At 37.7% G+C, this 19735-nt stretch overlaps 1 protein-coding gene across 1 annotated transcript in view; it reads right to left on the bottom strand.

Annotated features, from left to right (window-relative positions):
• TRHDE (thyrotropin releasing hormone degrading enzyme) overlaps window positions 1-19735 on the bottom strand; it is a 205761-nt gene that overhangs the window by 6618 nt on the left and 179408 nt on the right. Inside the window, exons 13-17 of the mRNA XM_030238218.2 lie at window positions 19389-19536; window positions 17189-17286; window positions 16595-16702; window positions 5357-5524; window positions 4704-4844 (exon numbers count right to left, since the gene is read on the bottom strand). Coding sequence (XP_030094078.1) covers window positions 4704-4844; window positions 5357-5524; window positions 16595-16702; window positions 17189-17286; window positions 19389-19536 — 663 coding nt within the window. The remainder of the gene's footprint in view (window positions 1-4703; window positions 4845-5356; window positions 5525-16594; window positions 16703-17188; window positions 17287-19388; window positions 19537-19735) is intronic.

Genomic DNA, 19735 nt, shown 5'->3' with positions numbered 1-19735 from the left:
TATGTTATATTGCTTGTTATCTTGAGCTCTTCTGAGGAGAATCACTATTAGAGGTATCAAAACTCCTACTCCCTGACCACTAATAAATGAATTATTAATGGCTATTTCAACAAGTACATGTCTTTTCCCAAAATTTCAGTCACACTGGCATATACAGACATCCAGAGGCAAACTATGTGAAGCAGGGATTTCATGGTACTTTAAGTACATTTAGGCTTTCTAACAAAGCCCTTTATTATTACAGTCTCAGACATAAGTGACTGTTTGGGAAACTGGAAGCTCCTCTTGATGGGGTATTTTGACAAGGTTACCAATCCACTTTAGACAAGCAACTTCATAAAAAACAGCTGCAGAGATTTTATTTTTCTTACAGTCTACTGTATCCACCACAGAGCAAACAAGAAGTAACAGTATTCCTTCCACTAAAACTGATACCCTCATGCGCACCTGTGCTGATTACTGCCCATTATGTATATTTGGTAAGAAGTCAGACATTTACAGCAATTTCTACAGAAGCTCTGCTGATAAAAAAGCTAGAAAAGTCACCTTCCAAAACAGTATTTTGCAGGTGTGAAACACAAGAATAAATAGGAAAAGTGTTAGGTCTTACAAGTGTCAGCCTTCTCACCCTTCATAGGAAAGACAACAGCACAAGAGAACCAGGGCCTTACATGCCTGAACTTCAGGGAAACATTCAGGAGACACAGACTCTCCATTGCACCTTTCCTTCTGTGGATGTAAACCCTCCAGTGCCCCACGTTTGTACAGGCTTTGCACTTGTGCAGTCTCTAGAGGCAGCACAGTCCATTTACTTTGGACAGATATAAATGCCTTCCCAAATACTGTCAAGTTCCCAAATGCTGACAAATGATTCAGCACTTGAGAATGAAGGAATTCTTATAGGCATCTGATGTATTAAATTTTCACACACTGACACGTGCTCACAGGATGAAAATGCTTTAGGAGACAAGGCAGTGCATGCTCAGGTAACATGAAGTCAAGTGTAGTATTTTCAGCTCCCTTTTTCGAGTTGTAGCACAGAATAGTCTCACAGATTTCTTATTAAAGACTTCTTAGGCACCTCAATTTTTAAGTCACTTGTGTAACCTATAGGAACGACTTTGAAAACATTATATATCATCAATATGCTCTGGACAATGTGAATACAAACATACTGTAAAATATGAAGGATTAACAATATCTTATGGCAATTCCAACTCCTTGAGAGTTAGAATTTCCTCTTACTTTTAAACATGCTATGTTTAAAAGTAAGAGGAAATAGAGCTGTAATTTAATCCCCCTCAGCTATTTCACTTTACTATCTGAAACATCAACACTTTTTATACTAAATTAAGTGGAAAATACCACTGAGATATCACCTTATTGAATTAATGCTTCACACAAAGTATTTTAAATTTGAATCAAATTAAATATTAAGTTATAATTGTAGTAAAAGGATGCCTCGGGACAAAGTCTTCTTGAATCATAGAATCCTAGAACGGTAGGGGTTGAAAATATCATCCAGTTCCAATCCCCCTGCTATGGGCAGGGACACCTTTCACCAGACCAGGTTGCCCAAAGTCCTATCCAACAACACCTCACAGTGAAAGAATTCTTCCTACTATCTAATCTAAACCTGCTCTCCTTCAGTTTGTAGCTTTTTCCCCTTGCCTTGTCACCACCTTGACCCTTTAGGTACTGGAAGGTGCTATAAAGTCTCCCCAGAGCCTTCTCTTCCCCAGGCTATACATTCCCAACTCTCTCAACCTGAATTCATAGGTCAGATACACCAGGCGTCATATGACCTTTGTCACTGTCCTTGGCACTTGCTCCAAGAAGTGCATGCTCTTCTTGAATCATAAGTCCACAATAAAGCTTGCATTTTTAAAATGCAGTACTGTGGTAAGCTCAAGTCAGAAACCTAATCATAGAATCACAGAACATTAAGGGATTAGAATGAACCTTCAAGATCATCCAGTTCCAACCCCCACCCCTCCATGTGCAGGGACACCTCCCGCTAGACCAGGTTGCTCAAGGACTTATCCTGGCTTTGAGCCCTGCCAAGGGATGGGGTATTCACAACCTCCCTGGACAACCAGTGCCAGTGACTCACCACCCTCACAGTAAAAAATTTCTCATTATTATTTCTAACTTATTTCTTCTATGAGTACCCATTCCTCCCTGCCCTATCACTACAATTCCTGATGAAGCCTCCCCCTCTGGCTTTGTGGTAGGCCCCTTTCAAATACTGGAAAGTTGCTATTAGGTCTCCATACAACCTTTCTCTTCTCTGGACTGAACAGCCCCACATTCCTCAGCCTGTCTTTGTAGGAGAGGTGCTCCAGTCCTCTTACCAACTTTATGGTTTTCCTCTGGACTTGCTGCAACAGCTCCATGTCCTTCATACTCTGGGGACACATGAACAGCACACAGCACTGCAGGTGGGGTCTCACCAGAGCAGAGCAGTGGGGCAGAATCCCCTGCCTTGTCCTACTGACCACACTGCTTTGGATGCAGCCCAGGGCTGGCTCTCTGGGCTGTGAATGGACATGGCCAGGTCATGTTGAGGTTTCTCATTACCCCCAAGCCCTTCTCTTCAGGGCTGCTCTTGAATCACTTCTCTGCCCAGCCTGGGTGTGGGCGTGCCTGGGACTGCCCTGACTGAGGGGCAGGACCTTGCATGCTATCGTGTCACTGCTTCACTGAACAGTCAAGGGGCAAGGTATTAATTAGACTGATTCTGCTCTCTCACAGTCTCCTCTAAAAAGTTCTAATCTATGAATACAAAGCATTACTTTTGATATATAACATGTATGTACAGCTTGCATTAACTATTTCATTTAACTGCACTGAATCTTTTGGTGATCAAAAGAAACTCAACTGGATGTCACTTTTAGAAAAAGCAACTGCTACAATCTTTTTGGTGGCTCTGACCTGTGTTTGGAGATCAAGCTGAATGAAGGTAACACAAAGAGAGTGTCGAGCAAAAAGATAAACTCGCTGTTATTTTCATTTTTAAAAGGACAATAAATGGTCTTTTATGAGTCCTTACTGATTGTTATGAATTCAGATTACACAGTGATGCATCCCAAGCAAGTGAAATAAGTACAATTCAAATTCTAGGTGAAGTTAAGCTACTTTAAATTACAACCCAAAAGATTTGGCATGTGGCACAGTTTGTTAAAGATTTTCTATTTGTCTACACTGTTTAACATTGTCCACATCTAAAATCACAGGTGTTAGCCAGGTTGTCAGATAAATATACTTACTAAGGCAGGACACAACTACAGCATATGTGTTTGCAGCAATACAGATTGTGATGGCTTTGTGCCTACACTCTGGATAAATCCCTGAAAGAGCCTGAAAAATTATTTGCTACCTGAACTGGCTTGTGTAATAGTGATACATCTGCCATCCAGTTTCTGTCTAAAAGTCCAGTTCCTGGAATAATTACACCAAAAGCAAAGAATTCTTAATTTTTAAACAATTCAGCACTCTTGGAGCTTCTTTGGAAATGGCTTTCAAGAAGTATGCTCCTGCAATATAAATTTCCAAAACCAATTCCAGCTCAAACCTATTTTCTCAGATGAACTTCTTCTAAAATCTCACTATACTACTACAAATAATCCAAAACAGAATGAAAAATTCTCTGAATTTTTAGAAAAACTAAACTCAGTGTCTGGGTTTCTTTGACTCTTTCTTTGATGCTGTGAAACCTATAGGAAGTTTGCACCTGTATTCATCAGGCACTGGGATTTAGTTGCTTAAATACAGCACATTAAATATATAATTTCAAATATTCTGTGGTACAATAGCTGGCTCCTCACAAGTTCAGAATGGAACAGATCTGCAATGCCCTTCCTGCCAACACCAAAGGTGCGACCTGGCAGGGGATGCCTTAAAATCTTGGACACCTGCCTTTGAGAATCTGAATCTCATCCAAGCTGTGGTCCTTTTTAATCTGTCAGTATCAGATGAGCTGCTGTGCAATCTTTCAGGCCCTCAGGCTGTTCCTAAAGAACTACAGAAATTTGTGGTTCATTGAATTAATATCAAAATCTTCATCAAAAAGGATTTTAAAATGTTGACTGGGCTTCAGAGTAGGAGCATGTAGCACTTGTTCAAAGAGAAAGAGAAGCAGGTGTAAGGAGCAACCTTGTCTCCTTTCTGTTCATCTATTTTTAATTCAAAATGTTGCTTCTATGTTACTTGAAACTCACCTGAAACACAGAGTGGAAAGAAAGGGGATGCCACTATATTAACATCCTTTTGAAAAGGGAAATGCGTCAAAATGTGCATTTTTTCCACAGTTGAAATAATATTTTTGAAAAGAGCATTTTTTCTATCCAGCTTTAAATCAGAAAAATTCTATTGGGAACTGCCGTTTTTTTCTCTGTGTAAAAATAAGACTGCAGCACTTGACATATAGATAAAATTCATTATCATAAGCACAGACACAATACACTAATATATATACAGATATTGCTAAGAGACAAATGTCTCTATGAGTGTGTGTGAAAATCCATGAATAAATGCATTTATGACTCATATGTAGCTATTTCATATTTAGAGACATCTCTATTCATGGATTAAAAGAGAAGGAACTAGATTCAGGAACTTACATAAATAAACACCTATACAATACTTACACAAATTATATCAAGAAAAGAAAATTAAAATAAATTAAGAATTTTTATCTTTACCTAGCATTCAGTATTTTCCATTTTTCTCTGAAAAACTTCCAAGCAAGGTCCCTTCCATGTGGATTTCGAGCTACGTGGATTATCACATCAATTGCATCCTGATCCAGGACAACTTCGGAGTTGAGAGACAAATTCAAAAGTCTAGTGGGAGAAACAGGAACATTTAGTTTCACAAACACATTGTCTAACATCAGTCCATCAAAAAGCTCTTGGAAAAAAAAGATCAGTGCTGAATTGTTTAAGTCTCCAAGTGAGTTCAGTTTATTTCTATGATTCCAAAGACTAGACACATTTAAGAATCAGAAAATTCTCGATGTAAAAAGATTTCAGTAAAAGCTGAGTGCAACTTTCCATGTGCACTTTTATAAAATCTGTAAGATCAGATTGGTCAAGACATGGTAAATAAGGACACGGTAAAAAAAAATACCAATGAGTATTTTAAACATTTCCAATGAACAAAGGAAAATCTGGAACTGAAAATATAATATGTGTCAATTTTCATATGCATGAATGCAAAAGTGTAAGATGGTTTAAACAGACAGTAAGCCTGTACTTGGAAAGCAAATTTCTGTCCTTTAGATGAAAGCTCAAGTGATGATCCATAACTGTTGAAGTGATTACTAGTAACAGATTCAAATATTGAATATTTTTACCTGTTGAGCAAGTTTCTGTCATCACTGCAAGTTAAGGCTTCTAAAAGGATTTTCTTCTCAGACACTGCTGTGGTAGAATGAAATTTCATCCAAATGAACTCCCATACATCTTCATCCATCAGTGAAACTCCTGTACAGTAGACAATGTCTCTCACATTGAGAGGGATTCTACAAGAGAAATCAGTATTAGCATTTTGGTAAACAAGCAGCCTCCTGATATTGGATACAAAGGAGGACCATTTCTGAGACTTCAAAGTTATTGTCCAACAGTAATGGGTTTCTTTGAAAATTAAATTTGCTTCTCTTTACTGCTACCAACATTTTACAGGCCATCCTAATGGGCTTTCTAAAGGGTAGCACATGCTTGCCATTTTCTTCACAACACCATCAGGTTGTCAGAAGACTATAAAATATCAACTCACAATGTGCCACATAACCTACAGATAGCATAAGCTCTCCAAATTAGTACAGGATCTTATCACTGTTGCTGGGCTCTGTGCCAAATCTGCTCTTCTTGTCTTTTGCACTGTTTTACAACAGGACCTGAGCAGCCAGAAACCCCTCCTTGCTTGGGCTGGAAAGTGCTTCATCTTCATATAGTAACATACAAGTAAAAAAGGCTGTGCTGTGATAATGATACTTAAACCTGATATTGTCAGGAGTGAAGAAAACAGAAAGATCTGGGGGGGGGTTTTAGCATATAATACCAGTACAAAACCAGCTGTGCCACAGAGAACTGTAATTACAGCTAAATTAATATCAATTCAAACTACAGTTAAACTACCAAATCCAGACCTAGTGTATATATAGTATGTGCATATGTACAGTGTTCTTCTAAAAAGGTCTCAGCTGGGCTTTCAATTTCCTACCTTGCTTATGTTTCTTATACAAGCATAGAAGGTGAAACATTTGTACCATTGTCCCATCAATTCAGGTAGGAACTGTGGGCTGGAAGGACTGTCACTCTGTGTTTGGCTCCTACAGACACAGCAGAGATGTACCTAGAAGTGTATGTCTAACCCCTAAGTGTATGTCTAATAGACAGCAATCCTCACTTTCAGAATTTACATTAAAACATATCAATTCAATGGGCTTTCCCACCTAGCCATTTTTACATTCTAAGGGGCAACACCAGCAATTTTTAGCAGCAGTGTAGTTAGTAGGCACAGGATCATTTGCATCTCTGGGAAGGAAGGAGACCTTAAGACAAGTGATGGAGCTGATCCCGTGATCATAGCCTAGATGTCACCATTTTCCTTGCTAAGAGAACTCTACTGCCACCAAATCAGTAGCAGCATACTTGCAATACTGCAGCAGATCTAATCAAAATCATCCAATCAACTGCTCCAGGGAAAATTTTAGGTCTGCACCTATAAGCTAAGTAATTAGGACAATGTGAAAAAACTTAACCCTTACAAACCAAGACATGGAACACAAATACTGCTTTTAAAAGGCTTACCTTCAGAAACTACAAAATGTACAGCTTGGAAACACTGCAAACTACTCCTGTGAGAGGCTTCTAATCAAGGGGGGTTCCTTTTGTGGAAATGAAAATTGCTTATGAAAATGCAAATGTCCCCAAAGTAATTTCTCTTTAACTATTGCCCCTACAGAGAGTCCTCTAATTGAATTTTGTCCATTTGTGGGGATTTTTGCTTTCTCACTCATCCAGTCATCTTGGGCGTGTATTCTATCATCATCTAAATATCTGAAATCTCTCCAGTCTACAGGTTTTTCAGTATTATAGGTTCCTGGAAAATTGCAGTTCCAAGGCACTAGATCAGCATGTGGATGTTTGCCCCTTGTATTAACCGAATCAAGTGGATAAAATTACCATTATTTTGGTACTGCTTGGGTTGTAACGCTGCAGAACACATCCTGCTGTTAGTGAAACCTCATCTGTGCATTCAAGGTTGCTCTCATTTTTAAGGAGCTAACATGATTGATGGATACTTCAGAAGAATAAAAATAAACGTTTAAGAGCATCACTTTAAATGGCTTTAATTTGAATACTGATCCAATTTATTAAACTTTCTTTTTCTTGCATTAGAGATATGATGGTGAGAATGAAATGTGTAGCTAGTTGAGCTCATTTAAAAATTAAACACTTTGGGAGAAAAAGTTAAAAATTAAACAGTTAGAAAAAATGAATTAAAATCGTGCTATGCAGGGGTTTCTTTTTTTCACGAGTGAATTATAAAGCTCTACAATGAGCTAAGACTAATGTTCTAAGTCGTAATTAATTGGTACATATTTGCTCCTATTTAAAGTATGTTCTAACAATTGAAGATACGCTTATAAAATTGGACCATAATTATTTATCTTCTGGGGAAATTGTGTTCTAATTTTTTTTAATGTAAATGCACACAGATTAGACAGTTCTTTGATTAAGTAACAAGTTTCAACACCATTTAGGGTTCTATTTGACAAAGAAAATTAATCAGGAATATTATTCTTATTTTTGCAACAATTTTACATTTAACTTAAGCCTATTTTTCTTGATGGCTGTATTTATAATCTTGTTTAATAGGTTACAGGCTCAGATAAGAAAGAAGAATGAAAAATTAGTACTTTGTTGGCAGATCTGTAATACAGATTCCATTATAAAAAAGAGCACCATACAGCTTATTTTTAAAAATTTCAATCCTAAATCTTATACTCCCATTCTCTATTACAAACTCCAGGAGTCATGCTGCTGGCACCATTGTGCAGAAAAAGGAGATGATCCTCTGCCATAGCACATACCCAGTCTAAAGAGAGAGGGCAGAACTTTCCCTTGAAAACTGAGGCCCAGAGCTGCGATGGGCTCGACATCCAGGCTCCTGTCCCACCTCGAATTCAGGGGACATGAATTGAGGATGTGGCTACTCAAGGTGTCTGGGGCAAAGCTCTGCACAGTCCCTGTTTCAGGTATCACAGGGGTCAGACAGAGGCAGGCAGAGAATACATCATCCCTCAAGTGATGGTTACTGCTATTGCTCCTTCCCATTCCTATTGCAGATCCCCCACATGTGAACATGCAACCAGCATAGTCAAACTCTTCAACACTGATTTTAATAACTGAGTGATGAGTTAAGTACTTCTTTTTGGCACCAATCCCTCAGTAGATATGTCTTCATACATATGTATTTTGCAACAAAAATATGGTTGTTTCTGATCAATTGTTTTGCAAAGTTGTGGAGAGATCATCCCTGAATGAGAAAATTGGAGGCTAATCTATCTAAATTTTAAGGATTTCAAATTAATTACTGCTAATCCATAATCACTACATACAGGGTCATTTTAACGTGGTGACACAAAGAAGTCAGAAGACAAAAACACTGCCTGAACCAGCTACCCCCGTTTCACCTTTTACAAGATGAAGTCCTCTCTCTATTAAGACCCAGATGGCCTTTCAGAGTGCTAAGTCCTTGATTAAGTCATGCACTCCACAGTGAGTTTTTCCTCCTTAAGTTTTATTGACTTGAGTGCAAGATTCTACTCAAATGTTGTAACAACCTATTAATTAGTAAATCACTTCAGCAACATTGGCTCACATTAGCTGGCAAGGCTCCAGAAACATTTCAAAATGCATGAATAGCTATGCCTGATTTTTTTCAGTAATTAAAGCTTCTAGGGGTTGCAAACACAGAAGAAAGGATTCACTTTATTTTTTTACATTTATCAGACACTCATGTGTGAAAAAAATTAAAATACTTCTCATTTTTTCATGTTGGCTGCTAACAACTTCCAAAAATAGCTGCTAGGCGTCAATCCCTTGAAAGAACCCAGTGCCTCTTCCAAGAAAATAACAAAAGTAATTAACCTGTTGGCCATGTTCTCACAAATACTTATGTAGGCGGTTAAACTCAAGTACATTTCTAAGTTGTCGCAAGACAGTAGCACTACTGTGTCCATGTGAAACACAGAAAAAAAATTGTCTACCACATGTAATTAGATAGAGAAATAAAGGAGGAAGAAAAGGAAAGAAAAAATGCTTGTTTGGAAAACCTTTTGATTTTCTATCACCTAAGCCAGACTTCATTGAAATTACTTCAATTAATGACTGGTAATTTACTACTCCCTCGGATCTATAGGGAGTTTTATTTATAGATGTGCAACACACTCCTATACATGCCTGCAATTGTTTATCTGGTGGCATTTCCACTGAGTTGTTAAAGGTGCAGGCAATTAAGCACCTCACTGGCAGCTCAGGCAGGTGGATGGACATGAATCTGTTATTCCTTGTAGAGGAAACACAAAATCTGCATGAACAAGTGTGGAGGTTCACAATGCACAAATTTGGCTTACTGATTATCACTGTCCTTCAAATTATGTGATGGAAAACATAAACTTCATTATTTACAGATTCCTTAAGATGATAAAGAATTAACCAACATTCCTAACCACCACAGCAGCATGACAGAAGTGAAACAGAGAACAGTAGCCACCGAATAAGTCCATAAGTACATTATTAGACTTTAAAAGATAAGATGAGGTGGTTTAGTATTAGTGTGCAGAGATGTAAGATCCTGATTTCATTACTTAGTAACCAAAAGTGATCCATTGGTAATGCAAAAGAACACAGATGTGTTCTGTGTGTTGAAACCCACAGACAGAATGGGAAAGTTCATCTCTTCTCTTTTCAGGATCTCTGGCCTGTAGCAGGGCACCTTGCCCCACAAGAGCTTATCTGCTGCTTGTTAACCAGTCAGGTAACTGAAACAGGAATAGCTGTCTTGTAGTGAGTTCTTTTGGCACCACAGGATTAACACTGGTCTGGCAACTCACCATTGCCAATAAAAAGCTTAATGTCGATGTGAGATCCAGAAGATAAGTTGGATTTCTCACTGACAAACACCTCACTTTACAAACTATAAAAACTACACCAAACTCTCACAAGGCAGAAATCCTCTAGATATTCCATGGGAAGGTATGGAGTTTTTCCCATGAGTTGGGGTGCTTGGTTCCCCATTACTCCCACTGAGACTGAGTGAAGGAATCTGTGCACATTGTCATTATTTCAGCGGTAAGTTACATTTGACTCCTAATCAATACTATATATTTTTCTAGCTTTAATATAGGTACTGCCTTATGTCATGCTGTAATCTATTAGTAGTTCCTTTTAGTTTTATACTGTGTAGTTATTAACTCTGATTAAGATCTTTTGTCTTTCATCTCCAGTCTGTTCAATAAATAATTCAGTTTATTAAAATACACCTGATCTGCCATCCTTAGTACTTGTGGGCCAGAATAATTCCTTAAATTGAAACTGTTGCCAAAATCTGAGGCTAAGAGAGGACTTGTCTAAAGCTCCCACTGGTCCCGTGACATGGCCCCACCTCAGCACTCCCAGATTTCTCAGAAAAATCTGGATTATTAGACCAGAACAGCTTTAAAATATCTGTGTTTGCATTCAGAATTGTCCATCAGCCTCTACTTCTCCTCATTCACCAAGACAGACAAATGCAAACTTCATTAACCCATGGGTTACAGAATGGATGCTGGCTTAGCCTAATTCAGTGCAACAGCCTGCACTCCTCAATGAAACATCAGCAGAACTGATCAGAGTGATTGTGACAGAAGATTAATAGTACAAATAGTAAAAAATGCATTAAAGCTAAAATCACCCCAAAGTGATATGACATCAGCATCAGTGAAATGCATTTACCCTAAGTTTTCCAGGAGAATTAAGGCAATTAATTAAGGTACTTTGCTTCCATGTAAATGACAGCAATAAATAGCAATGGTTAAGTTTCTAAAGAAGTTTAAAATCAGACCAAAGGAAAGCAACTATGACTAGCTGGGGCCTTCCAAAAGGTCCAGTAACATCTCACAGAACGTGTGCACATAACTGTGTCTATGATGATGCAATACTATCATCTCCCACTGTTCAGGGCTGCATGTCAGCAGAACAGCGTTACCACAGCCCTACTAACAGAATCAGAACTCCTTTTTCTGCTGATGGCAAAATCAGCTGTCTCAAATAGAAGCAGCTCTCTCATATATTAATGTTTACATCATCCTGTTTAACTCTGCCTCAAGCAAGCACACATCCACAAGCAACTTTGCCAGCAGAAATGTATATGTGTCAACCTGTAGCTGATGTATGGTATGAGTAGCTGGAAGATAACTGTGCCTGCACCCACAGTGATGTTTTTAAAAACATGCTCATGTCTATGGATAAGTTATGCTTTGAGCCATCATGGTGTGTATTTGAATATTAACCCCTGTTATCACCTGTCAGGAGTTTACATACTGTAGCTCTCCATGCATTCTTTCCTGAATTTCAGAAATACATGTTTACTCAACCTATTCAAGGCAAGAAATCTTAAAATGCTAATCCTCTTAGAAACATGCTTTTCTTTCAGAATAGATGCAGTGAAGGTTAAAGGGGTTAACAAGGCTGATTATTAAGCTCAGGCAGGCATTGAATGGTAATTTTGTTAATTTTTTAGGCTGAACCACAATGCTGTTACATCTAAGGAGTGTGAATAATGTATTTCTTCACACATGAAAGCTCCACAGGGATGAGCTCTGTTAAATGAAGGTAGACACAAACATCTTTATTTTCAGCCAACAGTAGCTTCTCTTGTATAACATTCTGCTCTTGACTGAGCCCCAGTAACTTTACATTCTCAAACTACAAGGGAAATTTCAACATGGTTAGATATTTTCTACTCTGTACTCTTCTGAACATCAACATGAAAGTTTCAAGGGTTTCCATTGTTCCCGTACAGGAGCAGACGTACAGAAGTAAATAAAGCCCTCCAAGCAACCAGTCATTTAAAAAGAGTAAAATTACTTAAATTCACTGCAAGACCTATTTTAGGGTCTAACTTCAGATCTTCAGTAGAAAGAAATAATGACTGTTTTTTAACAACTGCAAGGATTAGAATATACCAATTCCTAAACCAGCAAAACAAGATGTCTCCTTACAATCTCTTCTGCTTCTGATGCTATGTGTTTGCTTTGCTCCTTGTACAAACAAATTTCTCTCAGTTATGGTCCTTTTTTTTCCATTGCATTTTGCCCTGAAAAGGAAGTCATGAGCAATACCACCTAAAGCCCCTTGCACACCAAGTATTTCTGGTATTTCAGGCACTGAAGCCCCTTTTTCCTGAGATGAATGCTGTCTCATCTTTAGACTGGAGAGCTGTATCATTTCTCTTGCTAATTAAATAAATCCCAGAGGCTGAGCTGAAACTAGAAGAGGAAAGTGTGTTGCAGCATCTTAATACTGTCCCAAACACCTCACGGACAGGTCATGAGGCTTGCTTTCTGCATTGGCAGACACAGGGCTGAGGTACTAAACTGAGGCACAGAAAACTGCTGGACTCTCAGCACTACTGTTTGAAATGGTGTTTAAGAGCAGCTGTTCTGGAAAAGAAAAGGAGCACTTTCCTGCTTTAGTGACAATATTGAAAGGCATTTCTTGCAAGGACCTCATACTCTACGATTGCCATTTATGTATTCATTTGATATAGGTATCCTTCTTACTACCTGTAGTGCTGGACCCTTAGAGGGCCCACTCACACTTCAGAATCTCATGTTAAGAGGCTCTTCACAGCACAGTGGCTGCTGCCAGATGCATTTCAGAGGCCCCTAAATCCCCCTGTTGGAAGCATAACTCTGAGTGTCTGATTCTGCTCTATGAGCCAAGCATCCAAAAACTAAGCAAAACCTGAGTCACTTAAGAAGTCCGAGTCTTCACAGCCTCTCAGCTGACTTCCACTTTCATGCAGAGAGGCTAGTGTTGTAGATCACATATGAATTGGGTTTTTTCCCTAATTCCAGAAGAAAATCTGCAGCACTGTAGTTGGAAATCTAAGGGCTTTTTCAAACAGTACTGAAAACACAAGAGGACCTCTGGTCTTGTGCCAAGAGTGACCATTATTTTTCTTGGTGAACAGTGGCAAATTCTTTGCACAGTGAACAGCATATAATTACAAAATGCAACAGTATCTGATATCATGATTACTTAACTTTCTTATTGTGAAGAGTAGATGGCAATTCATTTCTGGACCTACCAGATTGGTTGTAATTACTAAAAACCACAGCAATTGTAAGCATATGCCAGCAAAACACAGCTAGATGTTATTGTACTACCTGACACTTTATCCAAAACTAAATATTACAAGTAAAACAGAAAAAAAAATTCAAAAGGACATCTAAAAAGTCATAGATTAATAATGTGGCTAAAAAAGTTATGAATGTTAGCATTTCTTCAGTATTATCAATAGCACATTCTCTGTTACAGCTATTTCAGCTTTAACTGCCACGGAATCAAAACCCTCCTTTATATGATTTACTGACTGTGCATTTATGTGATATTTAATATCACATTTTAATTTGATACTGACTTAATTTTCACTTGATTAAAATCTTGATACACAAACCTAATTCTATTGTCTCTACTGCTTTGAAAAATTTGTGTCATCTTGGAATAAAGTTTCGGGGGGAGGGGGATGGGTGGTAAAGTTGCAAATTACCCTTTATTTTTACTGTCACAGTGAAACTCAAATTATATCTATATACAAAATATCTCTGAGCTCTCTGGAATTCGGTTTTTGGGCTCTGGCTATGGAAACCCACCAAACCCAGGCTTTCTGCACTCATCAGTCAATTACATGGTTTTGTTTCAGAATAGGGAATGGCCAACCCAAGAACATTTACAGTAATTGCTGATAAGGAATGGAATAGGCAAGGATACATACAGGTTCTGTATCTGTCACCAGCTTTTCTCACCAGTTGTCAGAGAAGTCTGGAGAAAGAGGAGCGTGAGTTCCCCCTTCTTTTGAGGAAACAAGATCTGAGGGAATCTTACAGGTTCTGACGAGACTGTTTGCAGCAAATTCACAAACAGCTACTAAGGGCAAAACACTTGATTGATGACAAAAAATACAAACTGGTACCTCTTAGATGGGCTCTCTGCATATATCTTGTACTTATCTGCTTGCCCTTTGCACTTGAGCTAGTTATTGCCTCTAAAATGCTAAAAGAGGCAGAAGCATGACTCAAACACCATGCTAATTAAATTCTGATTGTGGAATCATCGGTTTCTTAGTAAAAAAAGCAGGAAAAAGAGCCCTTGTTTTACTTTCAGGCTTCAGACTGAGTTAGCTTAAAAGTGTTCTGATTCAACAGGATCTGAACATTCCTGAGAGAACACTGACATACCCTATGAATGCTGTTATTGTGAAATACAAGCTGATTTTATGTTTACTGAGCTGCTATTACTAGTGGTCTATTGTAATGTTTCAATGTAAGTAGATAGGAAATGAGTTTTGCCCATATATTAGTTACATTCAGGATATGAGACCGTTCTGAGAAAACTGGGAAATTCTGGAGCGCAGGACAGAACAAATCCTACAATCTTAAAAAATATATAAAAGTGTGTCTCTATCTTCTTTGCCAGTTGTGCCCCTATTTATCAGCTGACTGTCAATCTCTATTCTGTAATTACATTATTTGCTGCAGCCATTTTTCAAAACTGTGCAGTTCCTTTGAGAAACACATTGCTTTAACTTAGTAGCTATTCTCCTCTGCCCTGCTGTGGTGCTTTTATCATAATACTCATCATATGCTGGCAACCACAATCTTCTGCAACCAAAAATGGCCCCATTGAAAGGCTAAGATGAATCTTCAAACAGCTCCTTAAATTTATTCCTTTTCTCTCTTGCTACTGTTAGTAAAGCTATAAAGCTTGTGTTTTGTTATGTTTTTCTTTCCTGATGCCTCCTTTCTTAATCCTATTGGAAAGACACAGGCAGGTAGCTTTGCAGGGTGACAGCATTTTTTAACAGTGAATAATCTACTGCTGTGCATGCTAATAGGTAATGCTAGGTTTGATTAACTAATTTTGCAAATGAATATCTAAGTAAATTACTTCTGCAGACTGTTTCCAATGATTCTTTCTCTATAATTGCCTCTTTAAATAGCTTCATACTGATTGTTGCTGCTTATGGTAAGAATTCATATAAAACCCTGGGACATATATTTCATGGTAAATATATCTGGTGTCACCTTACACAAGAAAACCCTCCACCTCACACACATCTTATTTACTTAAAGGTACATAGTAACAGTTTCAAGCTATTTTTTTTCCAGAAGTTTCAAAGTCATATAAGAAAGTAATTTACTTTCATGGCTGGTTTTAAAAAACACTTGGACACTTCTGTAACTGGGTATGCCCAGAAAGGATTTTTAAAGATTACAAAGACAGACAGAGACAAATTAATTGCAAACAAACAGCAGTAAGTCCAAGAAATCTCTGAAAAATCCTGCTTGCTTGTAGGGCTAGAGAGATATAATCCTTTTGCCAAGCTAATACAAGACTGTGACTAAAAATGAGAGACTTTTTCTCTTATCTTGTTCTTTTGTATTTGAAAGTAAAATATCCTCTTTCAAACCAAAATATTATGTCATGTACAAATGTATACAGTGTACATATTTCACATAATCAGAAAATCCACTATTCTTTTTAAAGAAGTTGTGGTCTTAACCTATACTCCATGCTGATCTCATTGTTCATAGATCACTACTTACTTAACTATTTGAAATTTCAGTTATGTCATATTTCTTAGATGCTTGCCTTTAAAAGATAAACTTCATACACAATCCATGGCCCATGTTCTTTTGCCTCAGCTGAATAAACCTGTGTCTTGACAGCCTAACTTACATATTTTCTGTCAAACCACTACAGTGCTGCTAATGCTCAAGGTATCAGCTCTAATAGCATCTGCCCTCTGAAACATACCCGAGCTTTTCCATGTATTCCTGAATCACATTAATTTGCAAGTCTTCACCCTTAAATACCTTGTAACATTTCCCTCCAACACATCTCCTCCCTACTTCTCAGTCCTTCTGTCTCTAACCCCCATCACTGCTTTAAATGTTTAGCACCTTCTGCTCTCTTACCTCAACACAGGTTTCATGTTTGTCTGACAACATGGTGTTCACTCATCTTTCTTCCTTTAAATCCATCCTTAAACCTGCCTTCTCATCTTCTAGCATAGAATTATCCGACCGTAATTGACCAGGAGTGGGCAGAATCCCCTCCACCTGCTCATGTATGCAAAGTCAAATAATTCATTCTGAAACCCCGCAGACATTTTTAAATGACAGCCAGCAACCTCTGCTTCGTCCCGTAAAAAAAACTTAGCACAAGAGGGCACAGCAGACAGGGCAGGCAGGAAAGGAAGAGCTGCACTCCTTTCAGTGGGAGAGATGTGAGCCACACATTTCAGCTCCACTTACCTGTTCCTATTGCTAGAAATCCAGTCTGAGATTAACGTAGCAGCCTGCTGGTGACAGTGTTTGTTCCCGAAGCTGCAGGCCAGCATGATGACCTCCCGACGCAGCTCTCTGTCCAAATTGAAGAAAGCAATAAGGCTGCTTTAACAAATGTGCTTGAATGTTTACAAAAAAATACTTGTAACAAGTGATAGCAACCAGTAGTTGGGCAATGTGTCAAAGACAATCCGGCTTTACAAATCTCAGAGTCAGTTTAGCCTGCAACAACTAAAGAAAGGTCATGGATCAAAACCAGCCCCCATTTACACTTAGGCACTCTTCCCGACCTCAGTGGACACATGAGTAGAGGTTTGTAGAAATCCACAGTAATCAGGCATTAAGTTAGGGCTTAGGAAATCATGTTCTCCCAACTTAAGAAAGAAGAATTCATCTCACAACATGTTTCTGCTTTCCCTGCAACCCAGAATGAAAAAAAAAGAAGGGTGACAGAGCTAAGGAATTATGATTGATTTATACTTAACATTACTAATTTTTAGGGGGGTGCATTTCTATAATTACATTTCACAAATAATCAATAAAAAATAAATATAACAGTACTCATGCTGGTATGATGCTTGAACAAGTGATTTGTTTAAATTGTTTGTTGGCCATCCAAGCTTCAGATACATTGATGCCACTTGTCTTAAAATATACTCCTGAGGAGAAAAAGAAAAGTATATTTAATGTTAAAAATAATTTCTTTTACTTGAAACTGAAATACTGCTGACTAGTGAGGTTTGGTCTCTCTTTGTACCCTCAAATAATGTCCAACTCGAAAGACTTGTAAAGCACAGCTACTTGTCCACTTATAATCTTTCTTCACTGCTATAGTAGGAAGCAGGCTCTAGACAAGCTACTTGATTAGATGCCTAGTATAAGACAATTTACTGTTATAAAATCCATCAATTTCAAAAGTTTATTACATGCTACTTTGAACTCACAATGTACAGCTGAAAAATTACAAGAGTGTCAATAGCTTAATTTCTTCTTTGTGGCCAATCCTGACTACACCATGCATGTTCACTTTTAAAAGAACACTGTTTTAATATCCATAGCCATGGACAAAACATTATGTGGGTACAGTCAATTGACTTCAGAATACATAACAATGTGGCTGCAATCTGCACACTTAATGATACTATGCTTTAACTTGAAGCTCCTGGTGTGCTTAAGGAACAAAGCAAGCACAAGATATATTTTAGCAACTTCTACTTTTTACACATACAACATATTTATATATTTTGACCAGTTTTGAAGAAAACCACTGTCTGTGTATTCAGCATAATCTTTTTCCAGTGGAATTCACCAATTTGAAAAAGAGAACTAAGATAAAAGGAACTGCATAGGAGAGCATCTATTTTATTATTACAGATACATAGGCATGTATATATGTCAACACAAAAGAAGATTCATACTACAGCTTTCTCTAGCAGACATGTTATTCTGTGACTAAAAAGACTTTTTATTTTCTCTGCTATCACCTCGGCTTTCAAAACTCCCATTGGTAGTGATAAAACATAATCCAGCTGTGAATTTTACTGGTTTTATTTATTAAAATTGTGTTTTCTTTATGCAACCATGTTTAAAAGTGAAATAGCAATGGCAGACTCCTAAAAATTTTTCTTTACCGTTAACAGCAAATTATTTCAACTGCATTTTACATTATGGCTCTGGTTTATATGTAGGCCTTAGTATATGTTTTACAAAAATAATCTTCCATGTCATAAGGTAACTCTGTGTATATGTATGGGGGGTGTGTGTGTGTATGTGTGTGTGTATATATCTATATAACTACATACCTATTAACATCTACATATATACATACAGTCACATCTAACTTTCTTCTCTCTGAGCGTGGTGTGTATGGTCACATACACACAAACAAATATACATTTATGAAGAAAAAAGCATCCTTAGGCATTTCAGGCTTTAAAAAGCTCCTTCATGTGAAGGCTTTACAACATTACATAAAGTTACCGTATGCTGGCTGTTGAAAATATGTAGACTACATAAAATTCATAGTGAATAAAAACCCCAAAAGTTCATAATTGTCACTGGCTGCAGTGAAATCCTGTGTACTTCATAAACCATGCTTCAGTGTAGCTACAACTAAATGTTAAAATATTTGCCATGTCTATCTTAATTATCTACTGTGAGCTGTTACTGCTGTCCCTTTGGACACAATTATGAATGGGCTTTTGACTCAATGGTGATCTAATTCTTGTTAATTAAGGTAACTGCATTGAATTCACCACAGATTTTGGGATGAAATAATGACTACAAATCTTTGCTTCAGCTGCATGCATTCTGTTCAGTTGTGCCTATGTTTGCTGCTCTTGCTGATCTTGGGCATTCACCTAAATATCACCACGGGGCTCCTCAAAAGAGAAAATCTGGCAATAGAATACTTTGACTCTTTTAAGTGAAATACTTTATTTGTCATAACATTTTACATGAGGGATAATTACGTTTCCTTCTTCTGGTCATATATGCCTCAAAGAAAGTTATCACTGTTCAATTGCAAATGAACCAAAGCTTGATAATTGCTATGTTTAAATAAAGAGTAATTAGGAAGAAAGTTAATATCCCTAGGTCATTAACAGTTATCTGCCTGGGGAACAGTTCAAATCTTGTCAATAATATGAGAGAGTAAGAGGCGAAAGGAAGAAAGGCAGGAAGGACAGACAGATGCAGAGAGTAAGTGGAAGAAAGAAAGGAAGAACTAGAGGAAGAAAGAAAGGAAGACTGTATCTCTTACATTGAAGATATTGTAGTTTTCTGTACGGTCCAGCAATTTATCTAGAGGATAAAGAGCTCGGCTGGCAGCATGCCAAGGCAGAAAATCCTTTTCCTCTGAAAGGTACCTCATAATCTCCAAAGGAATATTCTGAGGCAAATAACCAGCTCTGCACAACAAAAGAGGTTAGTATTAAATTGGTTTTCCAAAGATATTCACGATGGCACATAAACAATTTCTTTTTTTTTCCCAAATGAAATTAAAATGCAGAAAAATATAATAAACTCGTCACACTTTAATGACATAAAAATCAACCTTATAAAAAACCAGCAACTTGCAGTCTCTCCCAACACAGAGAAGCATACTGA

Source organism: Serinus canaria, chromosome 1A, assembly GCF_022539315.1.
Source record: "Serinus canaria isolate serCan28SL12 chromosome 1A, serCan2020, whole genome shotgun sequence".
In the NCBI taxonomy this organism is placed as follows: Eukaryota; Metazoa; Chordata; class Aves; order Passeriformes; family Fringillidae; genus Serinus; species Serinus canaria.
This window is presented reverse-complemented; position numbering and strand designations above follow the sequence as displayed.